The sequence below is a fragment of the Hyaena hyaena genome, unplaced genomic scaffold (genome assembly GCF_003009895.1).
Source record: "Hyaena hyaena isolate Hyena2069 unplaced genomic scaffold, ASM300989v1 scaffold_4, whole genome shotgun sequence".
NCBI lineage: Eukaryota > Metazoa > Chordata > Mammalia > Carnivora > Hyaenidae > Hyaena > Hyaena hyaena.
In genome coordinates, this window is record NW_024080636.1 from 2,072,329 (window position 1) to 2,098,286 (window position 25,958).

Sequence of the window (25,958 nt, forward strand, 5' to 3'; positions counted from 1 at the left end):
AAACTGATCTCCGTGGCCGGCCCCGCCCTCTGCCACACTTGACCACTGGGGCCTCTCGGCCAAGTGTGCCTGAATGTGCAGTGCACGCTTGCTGTGGGCGCGGAGCCGTCTCCCTGTCCTCACCTGGCAGGCCCTGGTTATGGCTCCCAGCCTGGGGGAGAACTTCCCTTTGCAAAGTTAGATAACAGGCCGGGCTCTCTGTCAGAGGATTGGCGCGGTGGCTCCACGTGCTGCGGCTGGCGCTGAGCCAGGCCCGCCCTGCCAGGCAGCGGGAAGGGAAGACCTGGCTGCAGCCGGAGCTGGCGGGTGGCCGAGCTGGGGGTGGACGGGTGGGCCGGGGCCCCTACTGCCCATTGGCTGCCTCGGGCTCCTGCCCCGCCTGCCTCCCAAGCCTGGGGCTCCCGGGCCAGCTCCTGCCTCTCTAGCTGCTTCTGAACTCTCGGAGCAAGCACCTCCTGCCGGGCCATGTCGAGCTGTGACCGGATTGGAGTTGCCCCTGCCATGGACATGCCTGAGGTCCTCAAGTCCCTGCTGGAGCACTCTCTGCCTTGGCCAGAGAAGAGGACAGGTAGGAACAGAGGTGGCCCTGCGTTGGCTGGCTGCCCGAGTGCCCGAGGGGTGGGGGCAGTCACAGGCATCGGTGGCAGGACAGGCATCTCCAGGCGAGGGAGGGTCCCCGGTAGGGGTCTGCCCTTGGCCCCCCCCTCCGCGGCAGGCGGAGGGCTGGGTGCAGAGAGGGACACAGTGCGGGGAGCGCCACTGCAACTCAGGGGCTGCCCCCGAGGCCTGCAGGCAGGGGAAGCCGCGGCCAGCGTGTGGCCACGGACAGACAGGTGCTGCGCTCACGTGGGACGAGAGCAGGACCGGAGCGCCCTGCCGAGAGAACGCGCTGAACGCCGGGCTCCTTCCCTCCGCACGCTGGGAGGGCAGCGGGCTGGCCTGGCCGAGACAGCAGATGTGGGCAGTCCCCCGAGTCTGGGGAAGAGGCTTCCCTCCGTTCGCCTGCTTCGGCTCCCGCTCGCTGGAGGGCTGAACCTCTGGATGGGATGGAAGCTGTTATGTAACAGGACCACAGGCTCGCAGCCCCGGTTCCTAGGATACACAGGCAAACACGGGGCCAGGGAGCCAGCAGAGAGGGCGTGGACCGAGGGGCCGCGCCAGCAGCCAGCTCCAGGTGTCTCCTGAGTTCTGCCTGAGACACTGAGGCCCACGGCGAGATTTGGGGGCCAGCGTGCTCGGAGTGCTCCCTCCTGATACATGTCTCCCCGGTATCTTCTAAGGTGTCAGGGACTCACACCCAGGTCCTCAGTGTTCAAAATGCACGTGTGCCTTTAAAGGAGCCCAGCAGTCCTCTGCTGCTGGTGTCTGACTTAGGGGCCCCAGGGGAGCTTTCACAGGCTCCCCCTCATCCTGCCGTGCTGACACCAGAGTCCTGACTGTCCCCCAGGACTTCCTTGCAAAGGGCTCTTAGCCATTCCCAGCTCTGGAGCCTGAGGACAGACACCACAGCCCCCTGCCTTCTTTCTCACCCCATCGAGGAGTGAGGAGACACTGCCCAAGGCGGAGTGGGGGAAGGTGGCCCCCAGAGCTCAGGGCAGGGTCCCTGTGGGCTCTCTCACAGAGCTCTGGGCCCAGGCCCCTCAAACCACCCCCTGTCGTTTTGAACGCTGGGGCAGTCGGGGCCACCCCCAGAGGTGGGTATCAAAGAAGGAGTCCCTTAGCCGTTAACCAGGAGAAGCCCATCTTCCCTGGAAACCCTCAACTTAGCCTGGGCGATAAGCCGCAGCTGACTTTTCCTTACCATCTCTGAAGGGCCGTGTGGGTGGAGGGAGCCAGAAGTCCTTCCAAAAGCTAGAAGTAGGTCCGGGCACCCAAGGAAGGTAGGGGTGTCCCCGGAGAGCCCAGTGCACGTGCAGGGAGCACCTGGGCGACCAGCAGCTCGGCACGGACAGCTGTCAGCTGAGCAGGGAAGGGCTCTCGGGGCAACTCAGGACCAGGATGACAAGGCTTTTGAAATGTGGCAGCAGCTGCTGGCTGCTGGCTCCCATCTGGTCCCTACAGCTACCGCCGGAAAGTCCCCATTGCTTACTGCGGACAGGCAAAGTCGGGGGCTGGCACTGAGGGGGCTTGCCCAAGTTTACAAGCCGAGCTTTTCCAAGAACTGGAGAGTTCTGGCTGAAGATCAGTTTGGCTGGTATGGCTAGGTTGGTCCAAGAGTCATGGACCAGAGTCTCACGCCACCTCCTATCACTTCATGTGGCATCTCACTGAGGGTCAGAAGCATGAGGCCCCATGGGACTGACAGATGCCAACGGGTAGATAAGAGCTCATTGAAAGTGAAGGCTAAAGAGCCAAAGGGATTAGTGCACCCCATAAAGATCTCACTCGTTACCGCCCCCAGCCCACCATCACCGCTTTCCAAAGCTCCCAGACTCTCCACATTTTTTTTTTAAGATTTTTTTTTTAGTGTTTTATTTATTTCTAGGAGAGAGAGAGAGACCGCGTGAGCAGGGGAGGGTCAGAGAGAGAGGGAGTCACAGACTGAAACAGGTTCCAGGCTCTGAGCTGGCAGTCAGCACAGAGCCAGACGCGGGGCTCGAACCCACGAACCGCGAGATCATGACCTAAGCGAAAGTCGGACGCTTAACCGACTAAGCCACCCGGGCGCCCCTTAAGATTTTATTTTTAAGTAATCTCTTACTCCCGATGTGGGGCTCCAACGCCCATCCCTGAGATCAAGAGTCTCACGCTCCACCAACTGAGCCAGCCGGGTGTCCCTCTCCACGTCTTTGATAAAAATGAATGTTATCTACCTGAAAACCAATATTCCTTGGTGAAGAGAATACACATGCCACACAGACTGAGACTCTGCAGCAGTCACGCAGCGAGTGCTTATTAAGTTCTCTCCCCTCGTGCCCCCTGACTCTGGCATCTGCCCTCAGTGGGAGGAAAAGAGTAGGGTTGGCTAGTTGCCCCCAGAAGGCAGCTGGTCCTCCCGATTGCTCACCCTTTGCTTGGGTGTGAAAAGGGTGGTCTCCCCGTGGGGGACTGAGGCCTATTTACAAACTCCCCCCTTTCTCTAGCCCAGTGGCTGCTTCGGCACACATTTAGGTCACATGCAGAGCGTATCTTGGGTCCAGCGTGAGGGAATTTTAGAGGCAAGCTGTGCGCGGTGTGAAAAACCCCAGGTGTGCTTTCACGAGACCCTGCTCTCCCTGCAGCCATGTTCTAGTTCAAAGACGCCCCCTAACACCCAACCTCAGGGCGCCCCTCTCCCTCTTCTGCCCCTGGGCCTCCCACCCCAGCCTGCGCAGACCTCCGCCTCTTTCCTGTCCCGGGTCAAGCGGACTTTCTCCAGCATAGCTGACCAGGCTTGAGCTTCCCTTGGCTTCAGGTTATAGTGGCCCCTCACTCTGGCCGCCTGCGTGACCGACTTTGCTGAGGGCAGACAAATCCACGCCCAGCAAAAGAGTGTGTCTGTACCCCAACCCCTGACTCAGTTTCTTCTCTGTCTCAGGGCCCCGATTCCTAAGGAATAATCCTTAGGAACCTCAGCCACAACTCCCCAGTTCCACTCTTACTCTTTCTCCTGGGGACCCCCTTCCAAGAGGCAGTTCTGCTCCAGGCTGCACATTCCCTCTCTCACTTTCTTCTCCAGCTTCTGGAAAGACCCTGCTTCCCTCAGCCACACTGTTAGATCTTTACACCCTAACCTTCCCTCAGCGCACGGGGCCTCAGCTATGCTCAGAGGCTTGCTCTCTATTTTTCTGTCAGCTTTGGTCACTCAGGCCTCCTTTTCAGGGAGATAAGTAGCATGAAAACGCACCCTGATTTTGAACAAGTCCCTCACTTTGAGCTGGCAGACAGGGCACCTACCTCAGGGAACTTTTGACTACAATTTTTTTTTTAATGTTTATTTTTGAGAGAGAGAGAGAGAGAGAAAGGGTGAGTAGGGGACGGGCAGAGAGAGAGGAGACACAGAATCTGAAGTAGGCTCCAGGCTCTGAGCTGTCAGCAACAGAGCCTGATGCAGGGCTTCAACTCATGAACCGCGAGATCATGACCTGAGCCGAAGTTGGACACTTAACTGACTGAGCCACCCAGGCGCCCCTTGACTACAATTACTTGTGGGCCACCCAGCAGGGGATCCTGGACCTGCCCCCACCTCACCCCCCAAGTCTGTTAAAGGGTAAAAAAGAACACCTGCTTCCCAGGTATGTTGCCAGGATTAGAGGAGGTGTCCCACGTGAAAGCCTTTGCAAACTGTGAAGTGCCACAGTGGTTTCTCTGTGAAAGACAAAGAGCAGCCAAGCCTGGTATGGTGCTCCTTCCACTATCACGTTTGTAATCTGACCCTCATTCCCTTCTTTCCGCCACCCTCCTTCCCATGGACATTCTCCTTGAAGGAGTTGGATGTTGCAAGTTCATGGGAGCACACGCGGGGTTGTCTCCTTGGAAACGCGAGCTGAGGCTCCGGGGCACCATGCCATTGTCTGCACCTAATGGTGCCAGCTGTGCAGGCCAGAGAAAGGGCTGAACAATAGGATGGATCGCATCCCTAGGGGGACTTGCGAGGCCAAAGGCAGGCGCGCACAGGAAGGGCCTGCGTGTCCTCCCTTGGGAGGACTGGGTTAAGCGGCCCGACAGGTAGGCTCAGTGCAGCCCGGGCTGTGCTGAGTTTGGCATCATATAAGTCCGTATGGTTGCCTCCACTCCCAGCCTGGCGGAACCAGGGCAAAACCGGGGACTCGTGAAGTTTGCTTTCAGGGAAAAGGAGGGGAGCTGCTCTCCATACTGGCCACGTTACCTCCTTCAGCCTTCACTTGCCACTTTTAAATGACCAGGAAATGCACTCAGAGGGATCAGCTACCCTCCGGGCCAGCGTGTGGGGCAGCCCCTCCGCTTCCCTCCCACTGCAGGGACCCAGAGCCTTCTTTTCTATTTGTCGTTCCCCACTGTCCCCAGGCGGAGAAGTGTGACACACTCGTTCTCAGCCGGTGCCAGAAACTGACAGGTCATGTCCAGGTGGCCCCTTCCAGGTGGCTCTGCATCTTATGAGCCTGGCCCAAGGCTAGGCTGCCAAAGGAACGAATCCTGGTTCTAAGAGCCGCTGTCTCCTGAGTGTGAGCTTTCACGTCACCACGTGTGAGGTGGCTTTGCAAGGGGGGCACGATTATCCATTCCACAGCGGGGAAAGCTCAGGGAAGGGAAGGCCGAGTGCCTGTCTGGAGTTCCAACCCAGCTCTGCCTGCTCCCAGGCTCCTCCCCTCCCACGGGATTCCCCAGGCTCTCTTCAATCATCCAATCAGATGTCCCACTGCTTACTGAGGCTTCGCTAGGCTTGAGCCTGTGGCACAGGGGTGAAATGAGGCAGACGCTGCCCCTCCCCCTGCGTTTGCATTCCAGTGGGGAGAGGAGACAATCAGCAGGAAGGAGGGTGAGGGTCAGCCTCTCCGAGGGGGTGACATTGGAGCTGAGGCCTGGAGAGTGAGGAAGAGTGAGCAACACCAAGAACTTTCAGGCTGAGGGAACAGCACCTGCAAAGGCCCTTTCCTCGGGGAGGAAGGACACGTGTTTGAGGAGTTAAATTAAGGCCACTTTGGCGGCAGAAGGTGAGCAAGGGGGAGAGAAGGAAGAGGTTGGGTTGGAGAGACCCGCAAGAGGCAGCCTGCAGGGCCTTGAAGATCATAAAGAAGAGTGAAGCTCGCCGCCCCGCCCCCACTATTCTTGGGGAAGTGGCAGGTGCAGAGGAATGAGGTATTCCCAGAACAACCCAAAAGGCAATTGTGCTGAGCTAACTTCCATGGTGCACTTGCTCTGTGCCAAGAGCCTGTGCCTGTTCTCTGCAGCATGCCTGCATTGTCTCCTTTTGACATTCGGCCCAGAGAGGTTAAGTAATTTGCCTAAGGTCACACAGTTAGGAAGTAGTCAAAGTAGGAATCAGACCCAGATGGTCTGGCTGTAGAGCCCACACCCTACCCCTGTGTGCCTCAACACAGCTTTCACTGGAGACACCGCAGTTGTCAGGCGGTGTCAGCTGCTGAGACGTGGCACAGGCCAGAGGTGATGGCTGGTCTGGAAATGGCACTCTCAGGGCAGCTCTCCCTCTGTAATCCAAGCTCAGGGAGTGGACAAGACGCAAGCCAAACATGAAACCCGTACTGAAGAGACGGGCAAGAATTAGAAAAGCGCCCCCACCCACCACTTCTCCCCTAGAACACACTGAGACAAAGGTACACACCACAGCCCAGAACTATGCAGCCACAGGTATGTGGGTTGTTGGCCAGGCTTGCGCTGGGGGACTTACCGTGAGCATGGGCTCCTGTTTGCTACTCCAGGTTCCACTGTGAAGCAACACAATGGCTGTTACTTAATGTTAATAACATTCCAAATGTATATTTGGCTCTCTGAAAGACTTAGCCAACAATGCCAGCCAACAAATAGTTATTGAGTTACTACCCTGAACCAAGTTTTGTGCACCCTCCGCCCCCCCCCCCCCCCCCCCCCCCCCCCCCCGCAATGGGTATTGGCAAAGCACACAGATAGCTGGGCTTTGCAAGAGCTCCATGGAAGCCTTCTCATTGTCCTGCTCTGACCCACACCAGGCTCATGTCACATTTCTTAGTTGGTCAGAAGACGAAGTGATGCTGACCTACCAGACGCTGACTACCATCTGCTACGGCCAATAGATCACTGTGGGGTATCCGGCCAAAGGCTCTCTTGCTGGAGTTTTAGCTCCTCTGAACTTCAAGTGTAAATAATACTACTCCAAGCCTACACAATCGCTTGATGAAAGGCATTTGTTCTGTATATGCTCTGTGAAGTTAGCTGGGGTTGGTTAGCAGGTTTCTGGAACACTAAGAATTTAAAGGCAGTCTAGCTACGCAACATGGTCATTTCACATCCGTGTCTCTAAAACCCAACCTCCCAAAATGATCCTGCTCCTGATCCAACACCGCCTGAGTGAAGGGGAAGGGTGGAGCCCCCCACTCCATGTCATACACTGTGCAGGTGAGCACTTGAGCGTGCTTCTCCCACATTATCCTCATAACCGCTCTCCAAGGTAAGCAAACCCATCTGTTTCCAAGGGGAAACCAACTGAGATGTAGGCAGAAGTCGCTTGCCCAAGGCCAGGTGGCTAGTCAGCAGGCTGACGGGAGACCCAACCATGCCCGCCCCCAAGCCCACAAATTCACTACTGCCCCCTGGACCACACTTCCCTCGAGGAGTCACTGAATTGAAACCCTGTCACTGAAGAGCACTGAGGTACCACTTCATACCTTTAAAGTCTTAACCACGTAGTGGCTTGTTCTTTTTGTGGAGATTTTTTTCTTCGTAGGGCTGCCAGACACTATGGAAATCAGCTAATTACACACCTATTCCTCCTCTATGAGAAGGGGTGAGGCCACGCTGTTGTTCTCACTTTACTGATTAGGATGGGAGACGGGGGTTAGACAGAGGGGGCTCCAGGTCAGCTGGAGAAGGGAAGCCCGAATGGAATAGCTCCCGCCCCACCTCCAGGGAGGTGCTGTTGAATGCTGCCAGTCCACAATGTAGCTAACCTCCTCGTTTACAAGCAAGCACGAGAGAGAACATGTTTGTAATGTTCCCAGAGTGTTTGTGACACACCATTTAGCCTGCGGTGATCCAGGAGAGAAAAAAACCCTTTCTAGGGAGTGTCAGGACACGAAAAGAGAATGAAATCAAAACTGAGTTGGAAAGCCCTAGCCTGCTTGTCTCGCTCCTCACCAGTGTCGCTGGCCTGTTAGGTTAGTCGCTCCAGGCTGGGTGGTAAGTGGAGTTGGCATTATGCCCTCTGGATAACTGTAGCTTACAAAGATATCTAGATCTTTACTCCTTACTACACCCCACCCTCGTTATAAACAAATGTTAAAACTTTCCACTGTTAAATGATCGCAAATTCAAAAAAAAAATTTTCCCCTTCAGTGATGTCATATTAGCCATGAAAATATACATTTAACTCTAATGCAGCAAGTCTGTCCATGGTCAAACTAGACATTTTTTAAAAATGTTTATTTATTTTTGAGAAAGAGAGCGCGCAAGCAGGGGAAGGGCAGAGAAGAAAGGGAGACAGGATCCGAAGTGGGTTCTGTGTTGACAGCAGAAAGCCTAACGCGGGGCTCAAACTCACAAATCGTGAGATCATGACCTGAGCCGAAGTCGGCTGCTTAACCGACTGCGTCACCCAAGCGCCCCAAACTGGCCATTTATTTTTTTATTTTTTAATTTTTTTATTTATTTCTAGGAGAGAGAGAGAGAGAGAGAGACAGCGTGAGCAGGGGAGGGTCAGAGAGAGAGGGAGATACAGACTCTGAAAAAGGCTCCAGGCTCTGAGCTGGCAGTCAGCACAGAGCCCGACACGGGGCTCGAACCCACGAACCGCGAGATCATGACCTAAGAGAAAGTCGGATGCTTAACTGACTGAGCCACCCAGGCGCCCCTCAAACTGGCCATTTAAAAAAAGAAAACAGAAAAGATTCATGTCGATTTCCTTGGGCTACCCTTTGAAATGTGTTTCTAAAAACCTCTAGGTCAGTTTCTCCTAAAGAGATCTTTATTTTTAAAGATTTTATTTGTAAGTAATCTATATACCCAACCTGGCGCTCTAGCTTACAACCCTGAGATTAAGAGTCCCATGCTCCTCCAACTGAGCCAGCTGGGTGCTCCTCTAAAGATATCTTTGTTAGCCACACACAGAATTCTGCACTAACAAGTCTGCAACACAACAGATTTCCTGTGCACAATTTAGTATTTCTACTAAACAGAGAATCACATGGGCATACATCAAGCAGTGGATTTGTACCCAAGGGTTTTAGTAAAATTACGAAAACTACCATTGTTGCAGGTTTACAGTTGTGCAATGCATTGGCTTACGGAAACCCCACAACGTAGATCCTGTCCTATCTCCATTTGATACACTAGGAAGGGAGGCCTGGAGAGGTGAAGCAATTGGCTGGAGGTATGAGCCACAAAGTGACCGAAGTCTAAAGAGCATGGCAGTAAGAACTTGAATTGGAGTCAGATTCCATCACCCTGTCCCAGCCGCCCCCCAGGGTCCCTTCAACCCTCCGGCTTTCCAGGCCTGCCCAGGGGCCCAACTTTTTTCCTCCTCAACTCCCAGCACAAGTGTGATTGCATCAGCTCGACAGCTTTCAGCCAGTTGAGGGTTTGCACCTACCCCTTGCCCCAAGGACCGCACTCCACCATTCCCCTGCCTGACTGCTGGAAGGCGCAGGCTCACTGGTGAGAAACGGGATCAACAGGCCAAAGCACCCCCATCCCCACCCCCACCCGGCCCTCTGGGAGTTTAGACAGGGAGGGTGTAGCACTGTTTGGGTGCAAAGCAGAGCAGCATTTATGCTCTAACGAGATACCAAGTTCCCGGGCGCTGTTTAGGAGCAGCTTTCTCTACCGTCTCCACATTGGTGGACCCGCTCACATTCTACATTTTTACATGTTTCCGGAGGAATTCCTGGGGAGTATGCGTGTTTTAAGGGAAAAGGAGGTTCTCACACAAAGCGCGTAATCGGTTCCCCGTGTAAGAGAATATTGTTTTGCTTCGCTTTTCCCTAGGAAAAGGAAGGAAAGGTTCTGGAGAGGAATCGAATTTCAGAGCTGTTTTAAGATTTTACAGATTAGCCCAACCCCTTAATTGTATGGATGGGGAAACAGGCTCGAGCGAAGCCACTGGACTTTCCCAAGGTCATGAGCTAGTAAGTGGGAGGGCGGAAGCGTGTACCCGGGCCCGGCTCAGGGCCGGCCCTTGCTCTCCACCCGTGGGCCTCAAGAACGCTCCCTCCACGCTAGGGTTTATCTGGCCGCCACACCCGCACCAGAAACCCGGATCAGCGGGGAACCTGACACCCCCCTCAGCAGCGGCCAAGCCAGCTCCGGCCAACACTACGGGCAGGGCAGGTCGCCGTCTGCGGCCCTGCCCTCAGCAAACCTCTGGGTCGCGGGGGAGGAGGGGTGTGCGCTGGTTTAGGGTTCCCGTCCCACGACCCTGGGCAGAGTCCCCGGAACAAAAAGGCCCGCCCCTCCCCTCCGGGCCGCAGCCCCGCACGTGCTGCGCCTCGTGCAACGCCCCGGACCCCGCCTCCGCCCTCCATTGGCTGCTCGGCGTCTTCCTCCTCTTTCCCCTCCCCCCCTACTAGACTAGGGCTGCGGCTCCACGTGACCCGCGGGGGGACGGCCGCGTGGCCCGAGCGGGCGATTTGATAGGTTCCCCCTGGCCGGCCTGGCCACTCCCAGCCCGGCCTCTCTTCAGTGGCGCGTCGGGAAGGTGGCGAGATAGCGATGAGAGTGAAGGGGGAACGATTACGGTGGTCTGGGAGGAAGGCGGGGGTTATGAAGAGGGAGGCGATGGTGAAACCACTGGTAGAGGGTAAGGGGCTGCGGCGGAAGAGGGCCCGTGACACCGACTCCAGCAGGCGCCAATCAGGTGACACAGGGGCGGACGGGGCGGGGCCTCCGGCGTTACTCCTCACCTGGCCCCACACGTGCCTCGCTTACCCCGGAGGCTTAACCAATCACGGCCCGGAAGGCTGCGCCTGCCCTCCTCAGAGGGTGGACCAATCCAAAGCTGCGATCCGGGGAAGCTGGCCAGGCCTCATGAATAATTAATATCCAAGAGCCTGTCTGCAGGCGGGGTAGGGATGGAGGGAGGTGGGGGTGCTGCTGGGCGCCTGCGCAGTAGCTGCCCGTGTCGGCAGCTGCGGCGGGTCGCACGGCTCCGGCCCATCTCGGGGGGCGGGCGGGGGAGGCGAGGCGCGCGAGCAGAGCGCGGGGCACGATGTCGGACGCGGGCGGTGGCAAGAAGCCGCCTGTGGAGCCGCAGGCGGGGCCCGGCCCGGGACCGGGGCGCACCGCTGGGGAAAGGGGCCTGCCGGGTTCCTTCCCGCTGGTCCTGAAGAAGCTGATGGAGAACCCCCCGCGGGAGGCGCGCCTCGGTGAGGGGAGGGGGTCCGCGCGCGCCTGGGGGCGGGGTTTCCGCAGGGGCGGGGCCCTGTGAGGGCGGGACCGGGAGGTCGGAGGTCAGGTCCTAGTCGTCCTGCGGAGGGGCCTGGAGGGCGAGGCAAGGGGGTTGGGAACGGGAGGTCGGGGTGAGTCGAGAGAGGCTAGGTCAGATGGAGGTTGGCGGGGCAGGGGCAGGAGGGAGAGGGCGGGGCGGGGGTCGCGGTGTGGAGGTTCATTCGGGCCGCCTTGGCGCGCGACGTGGAAGGGTTACTGAGAAGGCTGATGCGGGGGTCGTAGCCGCCACTTAAAGGACGCTCCGGGGCGCCTTCCCTGGGGAAGTCTGTACCAGAATCACTTGGGATGCTAATTTAAAATGCCGGGTCCTGGGCCCCACCCTTCGCCCGAATCTGTGTCTGCTGGGACAGGAATCTGCATTTGAAGGAGCACCCTATCTCTGTGATTCCAAAGTCCACTAAAGTTTGAGAAGCGACGATTGTCTGTGTAGGGACTTCCGATCCTGGGAGCAGGACCTTACTTCATCCCTGCGTGTGCATATCCCCAGCCACTGGGTACACGCGGGAGATTTTCTGCTGCTGAGGTGGGGGAGGGGTGTCAGGAGAGGGGATGCGAGGCGCCTTCCCAGAGGGAGAATAGGGCGAGGCTGGTAGAGGGACAGGGTCAGAATGAGGCCACTGTGGCCCTTCGCCTGGTTGGTTGGGGCCAAGTCTAGACTTGGGGGCCACTGTAGCAGGGCTGGGCTGCTGCTTGTTTCCTAGGCCACAAAGGTCCCTGGGGCCTGTGTGGAAAGCAGGTTTGGCCCTGTTTTGGAGCGTGAGAACATGAGGTTCAGGGCACAGGAGGAGTGCCACCTATTGTGAGGTTTTAAGTTCACTGAGGTCTGCTTTCAGTTTGAGATCTATGCATTTCTTTTTTTTAAATGTTTTTATTTTTGAGAGAGAGAAAGAGACAGCAGGGGCAGGGGAGGGTCAGAGAGGGAGGGAGACACAGAATCTGAAACAGGCTCCAGGCTCTTAGCTAGCTGTCAGCACAGAGCCTGACGCGGGGCTCGAACCCACAAACCGTGAGATCATGACCTGAGCCGAAGTCGGGCCCTCAACTGACTGAGCCACCCAGGCGCCCTAAGATCTTTGCATTTCTAAGAACCATCTGTGTAGTTCATGGATTTGGGAAAGAATATAAGACATCTGTGAATGACCTGTCTTGAAAAGTTCATTTTCTTCTTAAAAATGCCATTTCTCTTGTTTTCCTGGGTGTGTTCTGAGGCTCCCATCTCTGTGGCTGTCACTGTTGGGTTATAAATAGATTCGGCACATCAGGTAAGGCCAGGCTCTCCCCTCCTGCTTTGGAACCTCATAGGCACAGACCCTTTTCTTTGTTTTGAAGGCAATGCTTTGTTCCAGGTGTGAGGAGGAGACAGGCTGCTGGGACAGGGTACACATCTCTCAGATCTTCTTCAAGATTACCAAGTAACAGTCATCCATAAACAATAATTCTGCCTTACATTTGCATAGTGCTTACAAAGCACTTTGACATAATCCTATTTAATCTTGCATAGCGTTCTTTAAGGTATTATCCCCACTTCCCAGATGAGGAAAGCTGAGGCTCAAAACTGAGGATGCTTCCTCAAGATCACCTAGCTAGGCCTTAGAACTCTTACTTTATCACTGGCAACTAGTGATGTCAATCGCTGTGACCTGAGTGATGGGCCTAGTTCTTTATCATCTCTTATAATTAAAAGTCCATCTTATAAAAACACTGATTAAAAATATTCTTGGGTTGTCCAGCTGGCTCAGTCAGTGGAACACGTAACTGTTGATAGTGGGATCTTGAGTTCAAGCTCCACAGTGGACATAGAGCTTCCTTAACAATAAATTTTAAAAATAAATTAAAAAAATAAAATTGTGGATGCCTGGGTGGCTCAGTTGGTTAAGCTTCCGACTTCAGCTTGGGCCATGGTCTCTCGTTTTGTGGGTTAGAGCTCCGCGTTGGTCTCTGTGCTGACAGCTCAGAGCCTGGAGCCTGCTTGGGATTCTGTGTCTCCTCCTCTCTCTGCCCTTCCCATGCTCATGCTCTGTCTCTCAATAATAAATAAATGTCAAAAAAATTTTTTTAAAGACTAAAAATTGAGGGGTGCCTGGGTGGCTCAGTCGGTTAGGCGTCCGACTTCGGCTCAAGTCATGATCTCACGGTTTGTGGGTTCGAGCCCCGCATCGGGCTCTGTGCTGACAGCCAGCTCAGAGACTGAAGACTGTTTCAGATTCTGTGCCTCCCTCTCTCTGTGACCCTCCGCTGCTCACGCTCTCTCTCTCTCTCTCTCTCTCTCTCTCTCTCTCTCTCTCGGAAATAAAACATTTTAAAAAAATAAAATATTTTTTAAAAAAGAATAATAATTCAAAAATATATTCTTAATTGCTTAGGCCAGGTAAAACCTGGAATTTATTGTTCCTTGTATTTCAGTATGGCTGTTTTTCTACCTCTTTCCTTTTCCTACCTCCATTGATCCCCATGATCCCACCCAGCACTGGTCACAGTTATTTCTGAACAGAATGTAGAGTCAGGATTTTAGAGGAGAAGAATAGAGAGGCCATCTGGCCCACCCAGCCCACCAAAGCTTGACTTTCTTACTTCCCATTTGGTTTTAAACCAAAGCTTGGTACAGAAGGCAGTTGTAATAGTTCAGGTTAGAAGCCATGACCAAATTCTGTTTGTTGAAACCTCCACCTTTTTAACACACCGGGTGTGTCTATTTTTATTGGACCAACAGGCAGCTTTTTGGCTGACTGTGGTCTAGGAGTCCGTGCATGACTGGTTTATTTTCAACATAATCATATTTGATTTCTCCTTTTCACTTCAGAATCCAGAGTTCAAAGTTGTCTCCCTCAATTTGAAAGCCCATTATGAACTTGTCATGATTTTATCTCGTACTTCCCTGATTAGATTCCTTGTCACTTTGATTTCCTTCTAACCTTGTCACATTTCTTTCATCTTTTTTTTTTTTTTTCTTCTCAATTTGCCCTTTCTTGGATATCTATATGCATAAGTTTTGGGCTGAGACAATTAGGTTGGATCCGGTCTCCCCTAATTGATTAGCTTTGTTTTGAACTGGAACAAGTTTTTCTTCTTCTGCTCCACCCCTCTCCTTCTTCCCAGAAAACCTGCCTTCAATCTTTGCTTATTCAGGGATAGAGTTCTCTTGAAATGGTTGCTCTGAAAAAGGTCCTGAAAAGACAGCTCCAATCCCTCTCTATCCAGTAAACCTGAAGGGAATCAGTTTGCAAACCCAGCATTTTTCATTCAGTATTCACATTTTCCTTCAGCTTGCTCCTGTAGAGGCCCTTGAGATCTAGAAATGAATCAGACATAGTCCCTGCCCTCAGTGAGCTCACAATAATAGCAGATGCCTGCTCTGTGCCAGGAACCCTACAGGACACTTTGAGATGTTATCTCTAGGGGCGCCTGGCTGTGTCAGTTGATGGAGCATTGATCTTGGGGTTGTAAGTTCAAACCCTGTATTGGGTGGAGAGATTACTTAAAAATAAAAGTCTTCCCAAAAAAAGTTACTTTAAGTCTTCACCGAAGTGTCTGCTTTATCCTTAGTTACAGTGGAGTCCACTCTGGCTGGGAGAGGTTCAGGAACATGGCTGAAATCACACATCATAGCAAGTGGGTGGCAGAGCTGGGGTTCCGCCTTATTCTCGGTTGCTGTGGAGAAGCATAGCTGGAGGGGACAGGACAGGAGAACACAAAAGTTCTTGGCCTGAAGAATCCTAAAATATCCTTTCCTAAAATATTACTGAGATATCAGGAACTCCATTCCCCCCCTGAAGCCTGTCTCCTGCAGATGCCAATCCCACAGCCTATTCTGAATTGATCCTGGGACCACATCAGGCCCCAGAATTTGTGAACATCTTGGGACGCCCAAACACGGGTGAGGTCATGCTACCGTGTCTAAAGGAGAGCAGTGGGCCTGGGTCAAACACCAGGTTATAATGGAAGGCAGGGTGGGCTCTTGACATCGACGGAATAGATGAGGCCTCTGAGAGAGAGGAGTCAGTGCCGGGAGGCCCACTGCTCGCCTCCTGGGATGGAGTTACCCTCTTGTGTGGTGTCTCATCACAGATTCTGTGTCTGCAGATAAAGAAAAAGGGAAGGAGAAGCTGGAGGAAGACGAGGCTGCAGCAGCCAGCACCATGGCCGTCTCAGCCTCCCTCATGCCGCCCATCTGGGACAAGACCATCCCGTACGATGGCGAGTCTTTCCACCTGGAGTACATGGACCTGGATGAGTTCCTGCTGGAGAACGGCATCCCTGCCAGCCCCACCCACCTGGCCCAGAACCTGCTGCTGCCTGTGGCCGAGCTAGACGGGAAGGAGTCAGCCAGCTCTTCCACCGCATCGCCGCCATCCTCCTCCGCTGCTGTCTTTCAGCCCTCTGAAACCGCGTCCAGCACAGGTTGGTGCCTGGCCCGCCCCGCGAAGCCCAGTTCCCACGGAGGCTGCTCGAGTCCACGCACCTAGTGAGGCCTTTCTCTCAGAGGACGTCCTGGGGGGCTTGCAGTGTGGAGAAATCCTCTGCTCCCCACCCTTCAGCACAGTCCCCCGAGGCTGGGGATAAAAATAGCAGCCCCTCCGCGCAGTTGCTGCCTCTCTGTTGGTTGGTGTGCTGCAGATGGTTAGGGCAGTGGCGTGAGCCCTCCCAGGCTGAGGCTGTGCAAGACAGAAACCCCATTCTGCATTTCCGCAGCACTGCTCTTTGCCTCTGCGCGTGCACTTTGCCACGGCTTATTGGGAAGCTCAGGCAGTAGTAATGGCAGACGTAATAGTAGTAACAGCAACAGCAACAGCAACTAACGTTTATTTACCATTGACTCTGTACCAGGCATTAACACATGATCCTCACAAGAACCTTATGAGATTGATACTCTAAAGCCTGTTAAAGAAGCCAAGGAATTAACTAACTTGCCCAAGGTCACACAGCTGGTAGGTAGTGGAAGCAAACACTTCAAGCCAGAATGCCTGATCCCATAGCCATGTACTGCTTAGGCACTGGCGTAAGGAAGGTATTCCTGCTGCCAGGACAAAAGTCATCTTCAGGACTCTTCCTTCATCGTTTTGTCCTTTTTCTGTTTTACCTCTGGGGATGGGTGGGTGGGGTTGGTTGGTTGGGTTTCATGATGCTTGGACGTGAGCCCTTGACAAGAGACTTGGTCTCTGTCTGACAAGAGACATCTGTCTCACGGAGCCCTACAAAGGCACACAGACCAATGGCTCCCAGGAAAGAGCCCAGGAGCCAGCCGGAATCCAGGGGACCCACACCCAAGGAAGTCTCATGCTCCAGATTTATTTATTTATTTATTTTACTTATTTACAAATACAAAAGAGACCCCTGTAATGAACTTCCATGTAACCGTCATTTAGCTTTCATAATTCTTAACTCATAATCAATCTTTTTTATTTAAATTTTTTACTGTTTATTTATTTTTTGAGAGAGACAGAGCATGAGCTGGTGAGGGGCAGAGAGAGAGACAGGGAGTCACAGAATCCGAAGTAGGCTCCAGGCTCTGAGCCACCAGCACAGAACCTGATGTGGGGCTTGAACACACAAACCATGAGATCATTACCTGAGCTGAAGTCGGATGCTTAACCAGCTGAGCCACCCAGGCGCCCCAATCTTGTTTTCTATAACCGCTTCCATTCTCTCACCTGATGATTTAATTGTTTTTAAGTTCATTTATTTATGAGAGATAGAGACAGCATGAACAGGGGAGGAACAGAAAGAGAGGGAGACACAGAATCTGAAGCAGGCTCCAGGCTCCGCGCTGTCAGCACAGAGCTTGACGCGAGGCCTGAACTCACAAACCGTAAGATCATAACCTGAGCTGAAGTCGGATGCTTAACTGACTTAGCCACCCAGGCGACCTTTACCTGATGATTTAAAGTCAAAGCCTAGATACTGTATTATTTCATCTGTAAATATCTCAATATGTATGTAAAATGTAAAGGTTCTTTTAAAAAACATAACAGGGGTGCCTGAGTGGCTCGGTTGGTTGAGCGTCCAACTTCGGCTCAGGTCATGATCTCACGGTTCATGGGTTCGAGCCCTACGTTGGGCTCTGTGCTGATAGCTAGCTCAGAGCCTGGAGCCTGTTTCAGATTCTGTATCTCCCTCTTTCTCTGACCCTCCCCTGTTCATGCTGTCCCTCTCTCAAGGGGGAAAAAAACATAACAAAAAATACCAATTTTCCATATGAAATTGACCACAGATCTATCAGCATTCAGATTTCCAAAAAGTTGTCTCTTAAATGTCACTATTTTGCAGTTTGTTTGAATCAGGATCCAAATAAGACCCACACATTCATGTAGTTATATCTCTTAAATTTTCTATAATCTACAGGGGTCCCTCTCCTTTTTTTCTTTGCAGTTTATTTGTTGAAGAAACTCAGTCATTGGTCCCATAGAGTTTTGCACATGCTAGATTTCTCTGACTGTATCCCTGCAGCACCATTTAATGTGTTCCTCTGCTCCTTGCTTTTCTCCTGTAAAATTAGACCTAGAAGCTTTAGCCGATTCCAGCTGAATTCTTGCCTAAAGGCAGCTTGTTTTTGTGCTCCTCAGGTTGTCCTGGAAGTCTGGATCCATGGGTGGGGAGGGAGCAGATATGGAAATAAGCCCACATTTTATACTGTAGGCAACCTAGGTAGCATGGCATTTGCCTTTGTTTTTAAGTTATCCTTCTTAGCGAAATATGGTGTACAGACGTGCCTATATCACAGTTCGGTGAGTCTTCACAAAGTTAACCCACCCGTGTAATCACCACACAGATCGGGTTATAGAGTACTGGTGGTGTCCAGGAAATGTCTCGTGACCCCATTCAGTCATTACTATCCAGAGGTAATCACTGTCCCTGTTTCCATCACCAAAGATGCATGGAATTGTGTATTATACATGGTATTATACATTAATTGTGTATGTATGTATATTATATATTATGTTTGTTTTTACCTATTATAAGTCAGTTACATTTATGTTTTGGTACTTATTAGGTGCCTAGAGGTAGCTCGATAATACACATAAAAATTATGTGGGCATCAGAATCTTTTCTTTTTTTAAGTTTTCTTTATTTTGAGAGAGAGAGAGAGCATGAGCAGGGGAGAGGAAGACAGAGGGAGAAAGAGAAACCCAGGCAGACTCTGCACTGTCAGCACAGAGCCCAGAGCAGGGCTCAAACTCACCAAATGTGAGATCATGACCTAAGTCGAAATTAGGAGTCGGATGCTTTACTGACTGAGCCACCCAAGCACCCCAGAATTTTTTAAAGTTTATTATTTTTTGAGAGAGAGGTTCTCAAATAGGCTACATGCTGTCATCACGGCGCCCATCATGGGATTCAAACTCACAGACTGTGAGATCATGACCTGAGCTAAAATCAAGAGTCTGTTGCTTGCTCGACTAAGTCACCCAGGTGCCCCCAGGATCTCTGTACACTAACAAAATATATTTACAAAACATACTTGGGGAATACTTCCGTGGCAGAAGAAAACCGCAATACAGGTAAAGTAAGATTGATATTGAAGAATTGTACACATGGTAGAAATGAAAGTAGCATTTCCTCTTCTAATTTCTCAGTTCCTTCTGTTAAAAGACATATGTATGCTCTGTCTCACTTCTTTTCTCAGATTTGTGAGAATCGTGCCTCTGGCAGTTTGTTCATTTTCATTGCTTGGATGATATTCTGTTGTATGGTCACACCATAGCTTATCCGTTCTGAGGCTGATGGACATTGGAGGTATTCTAGTTTTAGGTTATGCACAGCACTGCCGTGAACATTTATGTGCATGTCTTTTGGTAAATACATCTGTGCATCTCTTGGGAGCGTTTACCTGGGGGGTACGGCTGGGTCCTCAGACAAGTATACATTCAGCTCTTGTAGATACTTCCAAATACCGTACCCAGCTGCGGTAGCCATGTCTTCTCCTCCCAGCAGGGAGTGGGAGTCCTAGTTGTTAGTCTTTGGCACCTTGGCTCTTCATTTTGCAGGTGTAGAATTTGGCAGCTGCACTATTCCCGGGGACATTGGTCCCTGGTCATTTCACCCTCCTAATGTTCAGCCCTCTTTGTAATTAACCCCCTCCAAAAGGACCCAATGAGGTTACGTACACGATTTGGTGAAAACCTATCATGTCACACCTCTGCTCAGAACCCTCCAGTGGCTTCTCCCATCTCAGGGTAAAAGTCAGAATCACTGGCACTATTGACATTTGGACCAGATAATTTTTGTTGTTGGGAGAGGAGGAAGGACTGTCCTGTGCATTATAGATGTTTAGCAGCATCCTTGGCTTCTACCCACTGGATGTCAGTAGAACAAACACCCCCCCTCCTTCCTTTACGTGGACAGAATCACCCCTGTTGAAAACTATTACTATATTGGGATTAAAAGCCCTATATTTTATGTTCTGGACGTGTCATGTTAGTCTTTCCTCTTACCCTCTCGCTTCAGCCACATTTGCTTCCTTTCTGTTTCTTGAACATACCAGTGCTTGCCTGTGCACATCCTGGTACACTTGATGTTCATTCTTTCTGAAATGTTCTTCTCCCAAATAGCCACATGGCATCCAACACTTTTATAGATATTTTTAATTTATCTTGTGTAATGTCAGCCTTCCCCCGCTAGCATAACATTCCACGAAGGCAAGGATTTTTACTTGTTTTGTTCACTGCTTTGTCTTTGCGAGGACGGTACCTGGCATATGGTAAATATTTAACAAATATCTATTGACTGAATATTTTGTGTACTCCTATCAGCATTGAGTGACCAGGCCAAAGGTATAGTTTTATATATATATATATATACATATAACTTATATCTAATAACACACAACCTTTGAATTCTGAAAGTGCCTTTAATCCAATGTCCACTCTAAAGTGGTAGCCAGAAAGGGCAGAGAACAAGGATTCAGAGTCAGCCAGACCTGGACCCAAATTGTAATTGGGTCACCTGCTCTCTGTGTGACCCTAGGAAAACCAGGTTGTTTCTCTGAGCCTCAGTTTCTTCATCTGTAAGATAAGGTTAACACCTGTCTCCCTTTCAGAGTTGTCCTAAGACTAAATGAGCACAGTGACTGATAGGTCTCAAGGGACTCAAAAATGGAAGCCATTTCATTGTTCAGTCTGTGTCCTTAGCCCATAATAGTTCACAGAGAAATTCAGCTGTTTCTCATTATTTGAGAACTTGAAACCACAGGAAGTTAAGGGGGTATAATGATTTAATGTTTTGCTTAACATTTCTGGGGGAAAAAACAATCGGAAAATCCTGTCTTTTTTGAGAACCTCTGTTTCCTTTTGAGCATTTTGTTCCTAAAGGAAAGAATTCTTTCCATATTTGTGTTGTTGAATTGAATCACTTATGCCAGTCTGGCTTGGGGGTTGATGCTGATGTGGTTTTTCTTCACTCCAAGCGGAAGTGCCTGGTGCAACCTTGAGATTGAAGCAGGTGTCTGGCTCTGTGTATGATGTGAGTGAGTCTGTCCACTGGGCTGCTTTGGGAACCCCTGCCTCTGTGTCTTTCAGAATCCTCCGTGGAAAAGGAGAGGGAGACACCCAGTCCCATTGACCCCAACTGTGTGGAGGTGGATGTAAACTTCAATCCTGATCCAGCTGACCTGGTCCTCTCCAGTGTCCCCGGTGGGGAACTCTTCAACCCTCGGAAGCACAAGTTTGCAGAGGAGGACCTGAAGCCCCAGCCCATGATCAAAAAGGCCAAGAAAGTCTTTGTCCCCGATGAACAGAAGGTAACCTGATATCTGTTGTAAATGAAGGCACAGTGTTGGTTCAAGAGCCGAGGGGCTATGTTTCCTCCCATTTGACTTTATGTGGAGAACCCCCTGTCCTCGAGGACACTATTTCGAAAGGTGTGAGTTCAGAGCATAGAGCCATATCCTACAGCAGTTGGTAGAAGGAAAGGGAGTCAGGTAGCATTTGGCCCCAGCACGACTCCTTGTAGCTTCTGTCTTTTCTTACCGGCCGCCACTGTGTTGATGTTCCTTACTTCCCTGGCTTTAGTCCAGCCTTCAGGCAAGAACTCACTAGGCCACAGGAACTGGGGTTGAACAGGCCCTTGCTTTGAAGGACAAAAGATGGTTGTATGTTGCCATCCCCAGGGAGGAGCAAGCAGCTTTTAAGCTGATGGCTTTTGTAGGAACTCAGAGAGGGGGAGGGAGGGAAGGATTTTGTAATCTTTCCATCCTTTCTTACGAAAAGCTCAAAGAAACGTATTTTATCCAAGGTTTGGAATCAGGCAGACCTGGGTTCAAAGTCTACTTTGCCACCTAAACCTAACTGGGTCTCAGTGTCCTCATCTGTAAAATGGGAATAACCATACCTGCCTCTCAGGAGGTTTCTGAGGCTTTAATAACAATGACAATGAAAATGGTAAACATTTGTGTGGACCTTACTATAAGCCAGGGACCCATTATAAGCACCTTGTACATGTTAATTCATTTAATCCTCAGACAACTCAGTGAGGTAGTTACTGTCATTATCCCCCATTGTAAAGATGAAGGACATGAGACATTGAGAGGTTAAGGAACTCAAATGGTTTCACCACTAATAAGAAGCAGAGCCAAGATTTAAACTCTGGAGACCAGACCCAGGGTGCAGGCCCTTAGCCACAACCAAAATGCATGAGGCAAGGATATAGACAGTGCCTTATGTTGAAGTAGCACAGAGGAGGCTACTAGTGAACCCCCTTCCCTCCACCATCTATCCTACCCAAGGACTTTGTTTCTTATTCCACCTTCCTGGGGAAAGGTTAGGGCCCCTTGGTGTCCTTGACACACGCAGCTTCTTCTCTGGGGTCCAAGCTTTCATCTGGCTGCGCCAGATGAGTTTTATGAGGAACATGGGGTGTGGGGTGCTAGCAGGAGGGGAGAGGTTGGGATGCCCCTCTGGGGAGAGAGGAGAGACCCACAGAGAACACTTCCCCACAGGATGAAAAGTACTGGACAAGACGCAAGAAGAACAATGTAGCGGCCAAACGATCCCGGGATGCACGGCGCCTAAAGGAGAACCAGATCACCATCCGGGCAGCCTTCCTGGAGAAGGAGAACACGGCACTGCGGACGGAGGTGGCTGAGCTGCGCAAGGAAGTGGGCAAGTGCAAGACCATCGTATCCAAGTATGAGACCAAGTACGGGCCCTTGTAACCCGTGCCCCTGCTTGGGCAGCGCTGCCTGCACCTCAGACCTCTGCCTGGGGCTCCCTGAAACCCCACACATAAGCTTGGAGACTTATGACTCGTCATGGTCGAATGGTGGCACACCTGCTCCAGGAGCGTTCACGTTCAAGCTTCATTATCACACGGCCAGCGCACGTGGCGACTTCTCTGGGGGGCCAGCCTCCTCACCAGTGGGGATGCGAGAGAATCTGTGTAGACGGGTGAATCAGCCTTAGTTTCTATTCTTGGATGTCCCAGTTGAATTGGAAGGGGACCTCTGGGGTACAGATCTCCTTTCACAGGGAGCCCAGGCTTCCTAACTCTCCCTCAGTCTCCAGCCTGGGCCATCGAGCCTGTCTCCACAGAATGAGTCGTACCCTTGTCACCCGATGTCTTCTCAGGTAGCAGAGCGCATTTCCAGATGGGGTGTGTCTGTCGTCCACCTCACCCTCCCCAGAGAGTCGTTCAGAGAAGCATCTGTTCCCATCCCCCTCAGAGGTAGAAAGACACAGCAGCTCCTCCGTTGTGTCCACATGGGTGCCAGGCCTCAGGAGCAGGGTCTCTGCACAGCCTGGGATGGGGTGTGGGTCTGGGGCCTGCAGCACAAGTGCAGCCAGCTGTTCTTAGCTCCCACACCCCTTTTCTCCTGTGGCTCTGAGGCCCGGAAGCCAGAGAGGAGGCCCTGGTGAAGGTCTCTCTCCACTTTCCATCTGCTTTGGAGGAGGGACTCCCAGGGCGGCTGGTCTTCGAGTCTTGACCACAGTGCAGAGGGGGGCCTTCTCATCTCCTCTTCTCCAGGTCACTCGTGGAGGCCACCTGAAACTTCTTTGTCCCACTACATGGGGCCTCTGAGCCTGCTGTTTCTTTTCACCCAGTGACCATGCTCAGATCTTGGATTTAAAAGGAAAACCCCCCCCCTTGCCTGGGAAGCTTAACTTCCTGGAGCCAGGATGCACCTTCCGCATGGTGTTTAGAAAACCAGCCTCCACAGCCCCTTACACTGTGGGTGGAGAGCTGGGGCATGTTTCTCAAGAAGTTCCTGTTTTTTCTTGCTCTGCTCTCCAGTATGGGCCAGGCCAGAGTCCACTTTCCCTAAAAACAGAAGAGGGCTTCCCAGTTCTTGCTTCAGGATCCCTCCTCCGTGCGAGCTGCCTGGAGTGTCAGCCGGCAGGACCTGGTCAGGGATCACCAGGGCACAAGCCCAGCCCGTACACGAAATAGCAGGCTCTTGGGCCGGTCAGTTGGGCTAGGGTCTCTTCTGTCTGCATCGCAGGAGACATGGACCGCCCGCACAAGCCTGGCTGTGGTGTGGAGGGGAGGGGTCCTCGCAGCTGTGGCTCTCCTACCTCACAGCTGCTCCTTCCCTTCGTGTCAGCGGACTCAAGTCGTCCTTTTTCTGTACCTGGAAGACTGATTGAGGGAAGCTGTGGAACCCTCTGCTCACTGTGGTCAGCAGGGGTACCTGGAGATGGGTGTATTTATTTGCTCAGGGCGGGCAGCCTGTGGTAAAGAGCGGTCAGAGGTGACAGGCACACTTTGTCGTGCTTACCACTGGCTTTATTTAAAGTGGTGGCTCCAAGTCCAGGCCCTGACCCTGAAAGACTTTTCACAACAGATGTTAAGACCGGGGGAAACCATGCACTGGCCATGGACCACACCCCAGGAGAATGCCACGGCCCTCTGGGGACCTGCATACCTGCCCTTCCAGGGTACTTGACAAGGGTCCCTGAGGCCAAGGGAGGCCGCCCCCTCCCTCTTGATTTTTACTTTGTGGTTCTATAAAAACCGTGTTCACTTTCACTGTATTGTAACCACAACAGGGCCGTTGCATCCGGCATGTCCGTGTCCTGCCCCGGGCAGCTTGCCCACCCGGGCACTCTCTCTCTGGCCTGGCTACCCACCAAGAGGGCAGTTCTCACTTTGTAATTGGTAGAAGAGCCTCCAGCTTAAAGCTCTTCGTTTTCTTTGGCCAGAAAGTATATGGCTCTTGTTTTGTTTTTGTTTTTGTTTTTTAAGGATGGACATTGAGTCTCTGTATGGTGTCCATGTTCGGACCCCAGCGGGTGGAACGATGGCCTGGTGTCTCTCCTCTTTGTCTCACCTTCTGCCTGTTCAGTGCCCTCCCTTTCTTCCCCGCCAGGCAGTGGGTGTCTGGTTCCTTCCCAAAGTGCTTACTTGGAAAGAGTGTGGCTGCTGGCCTCTTTTAGAAGAGCTCCTTTGAGTCGGGAGCCTGTCAGGGACAAGGAGGGGTCCATGGAGGTTGACATTTTGAGGAAGAGGAGAGCTCAGGTAAAGCATGTCTCCTTCCCAGGCCTAAAAATCGGGTGCTTGGAGCAGGAGAGGCCTGCTGCCTGCTCAGTATCCGTCAGGAGTTGAGAGTCTCCTGGACTCCCCCCTGGACCCTCTCCTGGGGCTGACAGCCAAAGAGTGAGGCTCCTGTGCTCAGACCTTTGCCATCTTCTAAGAAGCACTGGAGGCTAGGGAAGCCAGTATAAGCAGCTTTCCATGGGCTTGTGATAGCTTGGAAAGCGCATGCCTTCCTGAACTCCCGTCTTCAGCTTCATGGCAGCCTCACTGCAACCTCAGAACAGACAAATCATGAATGAGCTAGAATGTTGAAAGAATATACATATAATTGTATATCTAGATATAGAAATATATATATATATATATGTATATATATTTAGAGAGAGAGCTTTCATGATGGCTAGCACCTTGTGGAGGACCTGGGTAACTCTTACCCTTGGCCAAAGGAAGAGGTTTGCCTGTCCCGGTCCTGAAGTTGAGGAGGGCACTTGGCAGTGACCCTGGACTCTGGGTAAGCCTTGCCCTGTGAAGGGGCTTCTGTAGCCCTGGGCAGGCAGCTCATAGAGTCCTCTAGCCTGAGGCGGGGTGGCAGGGGAATCCGCAGGGGAGAGCCCCTTTGTGCTGGGCAGCTCTCCATCCAGGACCCTGGGGGCTCTACTCCAGGTGACACAAAGGGCCGAGAACCCCTGGTTTTTGTGGCAGAGCCCCACCCCAGAGCTCCTTTGACATCTGTTAATTAAGTGCAATAAATTTTTCTAGAAAATGGCAAAGATGACTTCCAGGTGGATATTGCTATCTCATGGTGTTGGGAATGCCAGAACACCACTTGGTTTTATTTTTCTAAGTGCATGTGACAGAGTATGTGGGGCTCTGCGCCCTCCCCTGGGAGCTGGCATTCCAGCGGGCCCCTTGACCCTTTACCTTTGGTGGGGGAAGGAGGCAAGGAGAAAACCCCTTCTTCCCAGCTGGAGAGGGCAGAAGCAGACTGTAGCCCATTGGCCTTATGTGAGTGTGTGCGTGCGAATGCGTCAGTGCTGGTGGGCCGGAGTGATGTGGCAGGGAGGGAAGCCGGGAATGTATCCTTTTCCAAACAAAATTAAATATTTTGAGATGAGAATTGTGGGGCTGTCTCTTCTCTCCTCCCGTCTTCCCATGTTTCCTCTGGGTGTATTTCGGCCTCGGAACCTGAGGGACATCCAGGCACCCCTGTGTCACCAGCTGGGTACTCTCGGCCAGGTCACCCAACCACTCTGTGCCTCAGTTTCCTCATCTGTCAGATGGGAGTAATTCTGCCTGCTTCCCTCACAGTTTATTGAGGAACAACAAATACCAAATAAGAAGGACTTTGAACATGTAAAAGTGCCACACACATACTAGAAGGACAGGGAACTGCTCAGGAGGAGTGCTTGGCGAGCACTGGTCAGCAGCTCTGTAAAAAAGAA

The 25,958-nt window shown here is 52.0% G+C and overlaps 1 protein-coding gene across 4 annotated transcripts; it reads left to right on the forward strand.

Annotated features, from left to right (window-relative positions):
* Positions 1-319: 319 nt before the first annotated feature.
* On the forward strand, positions 320-25,633 carry TEF (TEF transcription factor, PAR bZIP family member). 4 transcript variants are annotated; one of them, XM_039236777.1, is made up of 4 exons: positions 320-568; positions 15,133-15,450; positions 20,565-20,785; positions 21,983-25,633. In XM_039236777.1, the coding sequence occupies exons 1-4, from the start codon at positions 466-468 to the stop codon at positions 22,196-22,198; spliced, it is 858 nt and encodes a 285-aa protein (XP_039092708.1). In that variant the 5' UTR covers positions 320-465; the 3' UTR covers positions 22,199-25,633. The 4 variants fall into 4 exon arrangements, with proteins under 4 accessions (XP_039092708.1, XP_039092681.1, XP_039092699.1 ...); XM_039236750.1 differs by lacking the exon at positions 320-568 and adding an exon at positions 10,306-10,462 and having other exon boundaries at positions 15,118-15,450; XM_039236768.1 differs by lacking the exon at positions 320-568 and adding an exon at positions 10,306-10,462.
* Positions 25,634-25,958: the final 325 nt, after the last annotated feature.

Bases quoted from the DNA above. Each gene is read 5' to 3' on its own strand.
- TEF (XM_039236750.1), top strand. From the start codon at position 10,318: ATGAGAGTGAAGGGGGAACGATTACGGTGGTCTGGGAGGAAGGCGGGG. The intron at 10,463-15,117 runs GTGACACAGGGG...GTCTCATCACAG, and splicing joins CTCCAGCAGGCGCCAATCAG to ATTCTGTGTCTGCAGATAAA. The intron at 20,786-21,982 runs GTAACCTGATAT...ACTTCCCCACAG, and splicing joins TTGTCCCCGATGAACAGAAG to GATGAAAAGTACTGGACAAG.